The sequence below is a fragment of the Amborella trichopoda genome, chromosome 10 (assembly GCF_054954075.1).
Source record: "Amborella trichopoda isolate Santa Cruz 75 chromosome 10, AtrichopodaSantaCruz75HAP2 v2.0, whole genome shotgun sequence".
Lineage (NCBI taxonomy): Eukaryota > Viridiplantae > Streptophyta > Magnoliopsida > Amborellales > Amborellaceae > Amborella > Amborella trichopoda.
Window position 1 is genome coordinate 4,245,772 of NC_142345.1, and position 11,339 is coordinate 4,257,110.

General features: G+C 34.3%; 1 protein-coding gene across 1 annotated transcript; it reads left to right on the top strand.

The window, feature by feature from the left end:
* Window positions 1-3,127: 3,127 nt before the first annotated feature.
* LOC18434729 (G-type lectin S-receptor-like serine/threonine-protein kinase LECRK2) lies at window positions 3,128-6,194 on the top strand. The gene has a single exon (XM_006844792.4). The coding sequence runs from the start codon at window positions 3,333-3,335 to the stop codon at window positions 5,829-5,831; it is 2,499 nt and encodes an 832-aa protein (XP_006844855.2). The 5' UTR covers window positions 3,128-3,332; the 3' UTR covers window positions 5,832-6,194.
* Window positions 6,195-11,339: the final 5,145 nt, after the last annotated feature.

Sequence of the window (11,339 nt, forward strand, 5' to 3'; positions counted from 1 at the left end):
TATTATTAACACGTAGTGTACTGGTAGAAGCAGTTATATTCGATAATGAACTATATATATATATATATATATATATATATATACACACACACACACACACACACACACATACACACTTATGGGATGGTATACAATGAGACCATTTACCTTTGATACAAGGTGATCACAATTCCTTATAACCATTTGATGTGAAATTTGATAGCCTGGATGTATCACAAAGTTCGAAAAAAAAAAAATTTGAAGTTTGAGCTCAGTCAATTCAATAATTGCAACCACCCAATTTCACATCCAATAGTCAAGATTAACGTGAACACCTTGTATAAAAGTAAATAATCTCATTATATACTTTTCTATATGGGAAAGCCTTATGCAACACCTATAGGCAAAAATGAACAGTATTTTTGCTTATAAGCTCATTTTGTGTAAACGATGAGAAAAAATCAACTGCTAAGGATATAGTATGTCTGTTGCGGCCTATTTTTCACGTTAAACCGCAACATACATATTATGTCTATTGCAGGGGGCAAAATACTATTCATGTCGCCTATAAGAGTTGGAAAGTGTTTCACACACACACATATATATATGGAAAAAACTTAAAAACGTCTATAGGCGAAGTGCTACAGTATTTCGCCACCGCCATGGACCCACAACAGTTTATTGAATGGACCCACAACGAATGACACACCTTCTGTTGCGGTTCCACATGAATTTTTGACCGTCACGAACATGTTAGGTCCGTAGTAGTCAAAAAACGCACGCTGTCCGATTTTTTCGGACGGTCATGAGCCTATGGGCGAAAACACTGTTCATTTTGGTCCACAAGTGTTGCGTAGTCTATTCCTATATAGGTGTAGGTGCTCACCCTATAAAGCATTTTATAATTGTACTTAACAAATTTTGGACACTTATATTATAATACAATATTTCTTGATTATAAATTTTATTTTATAATATTGAAATTATTAAGATTTATTAATCAAAATTTGAAAAATGTGAGCTTTTAAAGTTATTTCATAAAACAAAATTGTTTCGGTTAAATTTTCAAGAATAAACCTTTTATATTAACCTCTAGCCTTTTAATAAATATTGATAAATAAACTGGATTTGAAATTTATCTAAATTGAATAATATATTTTTTACTATGCAATTCAAATTATTTTCATAGTATGTAGTTTTTTGAAAAGATTATCAAATCAATGATATATTTTTTAAAATTGATAAAAGGCTATATTGCCCTTTGGTTATGAGATGCTCGTATTTTTTAAAAAATACAAAAATTGATTGTAGGACACATAGGCATATTACTTCAATAAATACCATAACAATAAGGAGTAATGATCCTATAGGACCTTCCCCCACCCATGTTTATAGGACCCTAAAGGATCACTATTAAAGTTGACATGGATCTCTAAAAAAGTTATCACATGGGTGTGATACTTGACTTTTCTATAGATATGTACCAAATTTAATGGGGATCCTTTGATGTCATACACACATGAGTGGGTGAGGGTCCTATAGGATCATTTCTCAACAATAAATACCATAAACACTTTTTTTGGTGACCGATGGAACAAATTATATGTTAAGGACTTACGAAGGGGCAGTTTTTCAGTAGAAAGTTTAGAGATATATCACAAGGGTGCGGTTTGTACAGAGCCTAGGCTCTAAACAATCAAATTAGAGCCTACTTTCAAAATAGCGTCGAGAAATGTGGTTTCACTACTGGGAATCTTTGTGACAGCCTTAAAACATATCTTCATATTTATTTATAAAGTTTAAAGTTTTAAAAATAATGTAGATCGACAGATTTATGAAAATCTTGAAAATTGACAGTCCAAAAATGCGTTACAAAATGTACTATTTACAAAACTTCAAATCCATTTTTTTATCATGTCCATCCATTTTGATGTTGAGATGATCATTTTGAAGATATTTAACCATCAAAATGACATCTTCTAATAAAACTTTTGAGATAGGTTCAAATTTGATTGTTTAGAGCCTCGGCTCTATATAAACTTTTTCCATATTATTATAAAAGTATATTTAAAAATAGAAGTAAAATTTTAAATTTTTAAAAGCGTATACCTCAGGGATTATAGAATCTCTAATTTTTGTTATTTCATGATGCATAATAATGTTGTGGAACTCTTTTTCACTATCCTACCTTATCCTTCTGAAAAAGTATATAATGAGATCATTTACCTTTGGTATAATGTAATCATAATTAATCTTGACTATTGATCGTAAAATTGGGAGTTGTATTTATTTTATTGTCTAAGTTTAAAATTAAAAAAAAAATTTCTCAAATTTTGAGACGCACTCAAGCTATCAAATATTATATCGGATGGTTGTAACTTGTAAGTAATTGTGTTCTTTATGTAGCAAAAGTAAACGGTCTTATTATATACAATCCCTTCTCTTTTTTGTATTAACTTGTTTTTTTCATTTTACCAAACCTCCATCCAAACCTAAGTACCAAACATCTAAATGCTTTTTATGATTGCCACATGGTCCCAAACCATTTTATAAATGCCATGTGGTCCCAAACCAATGACATATATGTGAGCTTCTAAAACATTCCAGAACGTAGCAGACAACTATGAGCTGAAAGTGAAGCCTTAAAAGAGTGTTCTAGCGGACAACAATGAGCTTAAAGCGAAGCCTTAAAAGAGTGTACTTTATAGGGGTGGCAATGGATCTGACGGGTATATCCGACCGGATCTAGGCATGTCTAAATTTTGGGCTTGAATACTATTTAGGTTTAGGTTCGAATTTGGATCTGGGTTCAGGTCAGGATTCAATCGGGCCCGACTCGTACCTATAGTCATAGGGTATATGGTGGTATTTATGTTTTTAGGTGCTAACGAGGTGTTCATATTATCACAATATTTACAACATTTACAGTATTATTGATAAAAAAACTCATAGTCATATAATATAGTGATAGGGTGGCAATGGATCTGACCATACTCAACCTAACGGGTAAACCCAATACCCAACGGATCTGAAGATGAGTGCAAATTTTGGACCTAAATACTATTTGGGTCCAGGTCCGGATCCAGCAGGATGCGACCCGTTGCCACCCCTATTTACCTGTGATCTGCATCTTTCTAAAAGCGACTTCCTTCAATGCCCACTCGGTTTTGCTGTACATTTTCAAAGTCTTGAAGATGCTTTTCAAAGTCGTTTCCCCCTTAAGACGCGTCCAGAATGGATGGAGTACCATGTGTCCGTTATGTAAACTCCACCTCTCCATTTCTAACGCCAGCTCTCCATTTCTTTCTCCAAAGAACCAGTAGACCAAGTGCAGGAAATTTGCAGAGTCTTTAATGGTGTCCTCAATGGCCACATTTCCTCTTCTTCTTTATTTCCTTGTTCCATTGTTTCTTATTGTTTCTCTCTCTTCAGCACAATCCTCCTCTCTCCAAAGCACAGGCATGGCTTCACCAACTCGAATTCTAAGCATGCCTTCTCCTTCTACTTACCCATTCAGAAGAATAAGCTTGGGTTCTTCTCTTTCTACAACCCCAACTGGTAATAATCATAGTTACTGGCTCTCCCCTTCTGGTACCTTTGCTTTTGGTTTCTACCCTGTCAGCAAGCCCCAACACTTCATGGTAGGAGTTTGGATGCCTAGAACCCCTGAAAAAACACTGATTTGGACTGCAAATAGAGATGATCCTCCTCTTCTCAATGGAACCTCCATCATTCTAACCGGTAATGGTAAACTCTTACTGAGAAACAGAGGAATCCAAGAAAGATCCATCACAAACAATTCAATTTCAGTAACTTCAGCTGCCTTTTTCGATAATGGCAACTTTGTTCTTTACAGTTATACCAAGGTTGTATGGCAGAGCTTTGATGTACCAACCGATACTATCGTGAGCGGCCAAAGGCTATTAAATGGCTATGAGCTCCTCTCTTCTTACTCTGATACCATCTTCTCCTCTGGTAAGTTCAGGCTCAAAATGCAAGAAGATGGTAATCTTGTGCTTTACCCGATAAACACCACTGATACAGCTGATAATTCTTACTGGTCCACTGCAACCAATGGCCAAGGTAACAGTTTAACACTGAATTTAGACCCAGATGGTCGCTTATATCTCATGAATTCTTCTGGTTACTTTGCAAGAAACTTCTCAGAAAGCAAAGATTCAAGCTTTATGTATAGGATGACATTAAGTTCTGAGGGTAAGCTTGAATTATATTCTCATGGCCCTGAAAAAGATGGTAGCCTGACTTCCTCTATCATTTGGGCAGCTATTGGAGCGCCTTGTGATGTGAAGGGGATATGTGGGGTTAATAGCTACTGTATTTTGAAGGAATTGAAATACCCAACCTGTAGATGTGCTCCTGGTTTTAGTGCGCCTGGCCCTGAGAGAACATTTCTCGACTGCGCAAGGAGCTTCAAAGATGGGGAATGCGAAGATGGAAAACTTAATTTCACCATCCAATCTATTGAAAACATCATATGGGAAGGCCCTGAATACACTAATGGCTTTGTGACTGAAGATGATTGCAAAGAAACTTGTCTTGAGGAATGCACATGCATGGCCGCTTTCTTTGATGCTCAAAAGTGTGCTATAATGAAATCCTCTTTGAGATATGGAAGAAGAACTTCTGGTTCAATGAAGGCTTTCTTCAAGGTTCCACACAATGTGACCACTAATGGTTCATCCAATATTTCGCCTAAAAACCCTCCTCATCCTCCTTATTTTTCAGGAAACTCAAATGGTTCAGTTATAGGGGGAAATCTAGGTGGGCCTTTTAATAAGTGGTTCCCCATTAGCTTGGTGCTTGGAAGTGCTCTTGTGTTGTCTTTAGCATTCTCTGGTTTTCTTGCCTACCGAACAAGAATGGGATGGCACTACAGGCTTTCGAGTAACCATTCTCTTAAAAACATAGTGAATTTGAGATCTTTTGCTTATGGTGAGCTTTATGAAGCCACTAGGGGCTTTGCAGAAGAACTAGGAAAAGGCTCATTTGGGACAGTATTCAAAGGGAGTTTATGTAACAATGATGAAGTTGCAGTAAAGAAGTTGGATAAACTCGGAGAAGAAGGAGAGAAGGAGTTTCGAACCGAGATGAATGTGATCGGTCGAACCCATCACAGAAACCTGGTTCATTTGCTTGGCTTTTGTGATGAGGGTTCTCACAGGCTCTTAGTCTACAAGTTCATGAGAAATGGATCTCTTGCAGAGCTCTTATTTAACGGAGAAAACCAACCCAATTGGGAGGATAGAGTGAAGATGGCTCTTGACATAGCTCGAGGACTCTTATACTTGCACGAAGAGTGTGACACCCAGATAATACATTGTGATATAAAGCCTCAAAATATACTCTTGGATGAGTTTCAAACGGCTAGGATATCAGATTTTGGGTTGGCAAAGCGGTTGAAGCCTGATCAAACGAGGACATTAACGGGTGCTCGAGGAACCAGAGGGTATGTGGCCCCAGAATGGCACAGGAATGTTCCTGTCACTGCTAAGGTGGACGTGTATAGCTATGGTGCAATGCTACTGGAAATCATTTGTTGCAGAAAAAGCTTGATGGTGGATGCCCCTGAAGATGAGATAATACTTTCAGATTGGGTTTACAAATGCGTTCAAGATGGTTGCTTGGAGAAACTGATAGCTCCTGAAGAATTGGAGGTTCAAGAGGAGACGAAGAGACTGGAAAGGATGGTCATGGTGGGGCTATGGTGTATTCAGGAAGAACCTGCATTGAGGCCATCCATGAAGAAGGTGGTCTTGATTTTAGAGGGCACAGTGGAGGTGCATGTTCCTCCTGACCCTTGGCCCCATTCGGGCCAATCTATAACCTCATGAATTTTAGGTGCAGAGGTGATGGATAGAAATTTGAGGGAAAAGCACCACTATGTTTCATGGTACACAATAAGGGTGTTCGTCCTAATTTCATGACGAATGGTAGAGATCGATTGTGGTTAGCTGTAACTAATGAATTCCATGTTCCATGTTAGTTATAGGGTTAGGTTAGGATGCTCACACTATAGAATATTTTATAATTATATTCAATAAATTTTGGACGTTTATATATCTTAGTTTTATACATTAAATATTTTTTTAATAAGGGTATTTTTTACCATTAAAAGGGGTGTCATATCATCTGTATGGGATGTGATGTAACCTATATGAATTAAATAAATGATATTTAATATTTTATGTGGATGATATAACACCCTTCTTATCAAATTTGTTTGAATACAATTATAAAATGCTTTATAACATAAGCACCTTAATATAACCCTTATTTATATCCACAATTTGTGATCGGAATAGATGGTAGATGTTCTTGTAGTGGATTTCATAGTACCAAAAAATGGTGTATGGTATAGTTCCTCATGTTTTTATGGTCTCTTTGTAAGCTTCTCATTGAATGGCTTTTGAAAAATCCAGGCTTAATTGTTGAAAGTTTGATGATGATGATGATGAGGCCAAAACGACATGAACCTGACCCTCCGAGTCCATTTTATAGGTTTGGACCCAGACCCGAGTCAGATCGGCCCGCCCCGTTTGACAGCCTTAGTCCACGTTTTAATGCAGTAGCACGTGTTTGCATATAGTGGGCTGAAACTATAAAGTTTCCGCCAAAGTTTCGTTGCTGCATAGAGAGATACCTAAAAAATGGTCATGTGAAAGCATAATCATACATAATATGTCATGACAAAGACCTAATAAAAATTATTTTTTAGATTTCAAGATACGCTTTAATTCATAAAAATGAGCATTTAAAAATGGAAATACCAAAATTTTAAAACCATTCGATAAATTAATTTTAGTTGAGGGAGCAAATACCCACTGTAGCACCTTTGTGAGTTTTCTTTTGAGGATGAGGTTTATATAAGGCCTATGGGTTTTATGAAAACAAAATATAGCCTCACTTCAAATTCTCCATAAAGTACTTTCAACAAAGAAAATCTCTATGGTTCTAAAATCAATTTCCAACACCAAGAATAAAATTTGAAACTAAAAAAATGGTAAAGAACTTGTAGATCTATGAATACTTATTTTTTGTTACAATATATATTATTTTTTTAGCTTGAAATCCTAATTTTTTTAATAAGTCGAGATCATCGATTTAAAGGCTTCCAATCCTTGCTCTCTCTCTCCTTAATCCCACATGCTACACCCTCCTTTGCTCTATCTTTCTCATCCCAAATGCCAAGCCGTCATGTCTCTCTTCCTCAAGTCAATGTTCTGTCTGTTTTTTTTTTCCTCCTAATTCTCACCCCATTAGCAGGCCTGTGAAGGTAACCTTCCATTATTCTCCCCTAAAATTTTCTAGGGTTTTCATTATAAAGGCCATGAATTCTATCAAACCAAACCATAAGAGGGAGAAAAACCCATCAAAAATCGAAGAAAAAAAAGACACACTGGTTCAATACGTAGTTTTGAGTAGAGATCTCATTAATAATTCACAAGGCCTATATATATATAACATTTCCCCTCATTCTTTGACGTACGCACTCTTCCTATATAATCCTTCTCTTATTTTGTCTTTTTATATTGGGTCCTCTGATTTCTTTCAAATGATGTTTAACGGGTTTTATGATTCCTGTGTTATGATTTCTCAACTAGTGGGATTTGTTATGAATAACAGTGGCTAGTTCAGAGTACTTGATTGGGGTGAAGTTATTAGTGTTTTTGGCATTAATTTCAATTTCTTGTAGAATTTTAGGGTTCTAAGATTTATAATAAGGTTTGTGAATTTGTCCAATCCATGCATACAAGAAAAAAATAGTTTATGTTGCTTATTGTGGTAAAAATTGTTATTGATAGTTATGAATTAATATTGGGACAAAATAATGCTGGAATATATTGTTCAGTATTATAAATCTTTATGATAGCCTAAAAATATATTTTTATCTCTAATTATAAAATTTAAAGTTAAAACCTAGTGTAGATCGAGCGAATCTATGGGACACTTGAAAATTTTGAAACATGACAGTCTAGCTAATACATTACAAGATGTACTTTTTTCAAGACTTCAAATCTACTTTTTCTAATGTCTATACATCTTGTGGTTGAGATTATCGAATTGAGGGTTTGTAAGCATCGAAACAATCTTTTGTTTGAGCAAGATCAATAATTTTATTAGATTTTAATCAAAGGAAATGACATCATCAGAAACAACTAGAGAGGATAAAGAAGTACCCCCTTTGACAAGAAGGTCAGCCACAAAATTGGCCTCCCTATAAACATGCAAGAAGAATAGTGTTAAACTTGTCGCTAAGTCAATGACATGCAACCAAAAAGACCGAAGTTCCCAAGGAACTTTTTGTTCCAATCTACACCACTTAATCACATTTAGAGAATCACATCGAAACAACCTTTTCTAATGAATTTTTGTGGTACGCCTTAATTTGATTGTTTAGGGCATATATAAGGCTGAGGCTCTACACAATCAAAGTAGAGCACACCTTCAAATAGTGTCAAAAGATGTTTCAATACTGGAAATCTTTTTGATGGATTGAAATTTTATTTTCATATCTAATTATAAAATTTAAAACTCTGAAAATACTATAAATCAAGCAAATCTATGAACACTTGAAAATCTTGAAAATTGACGGTCCAAAAATACATTACAAGATGCACTATTTCTAATACTTGAAATCCATTTCTTCTCATGTCCACATCTTGAGATCGAGATGATTAATTTGAGGATTTTTATGCTTCAAAACAACATCTTTTAGTGAAATTTTGAATGTTGCCCTAATTTGATTGTTTAGAGCCTCACCCTCATATAAACTTTTTCATATATATATATATATATATATATATATAGGCAATAATGGCATAAGCCTACTAGCCTACAGTTACATATGAGTCCCACGGCCTAGGTCGATATGACGGTCACAATCTCATTTTTTATTTTAATTTTAATTTTTTTTCTACAAATCCAAATCACATGAAATTTTAGGCATCTATTCTTCTCTTCAAGTCGAACCTAATAAAAATACTAAAAAATAATAATTCATAAAATATAAAGTGATTAAAATACCCCTTAAATGTTTCTGAGGCATTTTGGTAAATTTATTTCGCACGAAATATGTTTTTGATATTTTTATTGGATTCTTATATTTTTAAATAACATACACCCAAAATTTTAACTGCTTTAGATTTATATATAATAATAAAATAAAATAAAAATCAAGCACAAAATACAATCGTGACCATTGGATCCGCCCAAATTCAATTTGGGTCGTTGGGCTCATATGTAGTTATAGGCTAATAGGTTTATGAGAAATGATTTCATTCCACTGTATCATTCTAATAAAATGAAGGGAAAACGGCAAAAACCCCCCAAAATGATTTTTTACGCACTTATATTTTTACCCCACACATAACTTTTCCTAGCAAATACCCCCATACAAAAGTTCTTTTTTTTGGATGAAAATACCCTTCCCTTACGTAACAAAATATTTTCTTTGGAGAGGGCGGTCCGGCATTTTGAACAGGCTATCCGATGATTATTTTTGCTGAAATGGCCGGTCCGGTATTTCATGGTGGCGGTCCAGCGTTTCATGGTGACGGTCCGATATTTCATGGTGGCAGTTCGACATTTCATGGTGGCGATCCGGCGATTATTTTTTGTTGGAATGGGCGGTCCGGCATTTTGAAGGCGGTCTAGCATTTTGAAGGGGCAGTTCGGTGTTTTGATATGGTGGTCCAGTATTTTGAAGGGGCAATCTGGCGTTTTGAAGTAAGCAATCCAACATTGTACAAGTGTTGTCCGGCGTTTCCTTTTATTGGGATCCGCAAAATTATTTGTTACATGAAGGAAGGGTATTTTCATCAAAAATAAATAATTTTTTGTATAGGGGGTATTTGCTAGAAACTTGATTTTTTGTGGGAAGTTGCTAGAAAAAGTTGGGTCGGATAAAGTCCGCAAAAAGTCCATTTTGGGGGGTCTTGCAATTTTCCTTAAAATGAAACCACTCTTCTAGAAACCCATATTTTTGGCATTTCTATAACCTCAAATTTTGCACACTCTCGTATCCTCATAATCAATCCGAGAAAAAATAAAATTCAATTTGCACCTTAAATATGGTCAAAATTAATGCTCTCCAACAATAAACTTCGACCGTCCATTTAGTGAATTTAAACGCCTATATCCACTGAAAGTTTGGAACTTGAATATATGGGTGTATCGACCGATTTAGGCCCTAACAAGCATCTCACTAAATATTGATTGGGTTTAGAGTATTTTTTCCAAATTTTGTTTTTTTGTATTTGTTCTTTAGAATGAAAATAGTGTATATTTAAAAATTAGTGTTGAGAAAATGGCTCTAACATGGTTTTTTTCATTGTTATATATATATATATATATATATATGTATATATATATATATATATATAGAGAGAGAGAGAGAGAGAGAGAGATAGAGAGAGAGGTGCGGTTTATATAGAGCCGGGACTCTAAACAATCAAATTAGAGCCCACCTTCAAATAGTGTCGATAAATATGGTTTCAATAGTAAACATTTTTGTAATAGTCTTGAAATATATTTTTATGTTTAATTATAAAATTTAAAGATTAAAAAATAGTGTAGATCAAGCAAATCTAAGAAATCTTGAAAATTAACTGTCAAAAACTGTGTTACAATATACACTATTTTCTAAACTTGAAATCCATTTTTTTCTCATGTCCATCCATCTTGATGTCGAGATGATCAATTTGATGATATTTGGGCATCAAAATAACCTCTACTAATGAAATGTTTGAGGTAGGCTTTAATTTAATTGTTTAGAGCCCAAGCTCTATATAAAATTTTCAATATATATATATATGAAAAAAAATTCCTAAGCTACTAGCTATAATGAATAGTATAAGCTACTAGCTCCCAGCCATCACATCTTTCATCATGTGGTTCAAAATTCATATCATATATATATATATATATATATATATATATATATATATATATATATATATATATATATATATATATATATATATATATAAGAAAAGGTTGAAGTTAGCTCACTAGCTCACAGCTACATCTGAACCCAACAGCCCATATTGAATCCTGACCGATATAACGATCATGACATCATTTCGTATTTAGATTTTAATTTGTAGAAAACAAATCAATATCAGTCAGAAATTTTAAACGTCCATTCTTCTCATCAATGCGCACTTAATAAAAATACGAAAAATAAATAAATTCACTAAAATACCCTTGAAAAATTTTAGAGATATTTTGATCTATTTATTTTCTACAAATTATTTTGTTGATGCTTTAATAGGTTCTGGTATTTTTAAAGAATAGACACCTAAAATTTCAAGTAATTCGGATTTGTGTAAAAAAAAAAT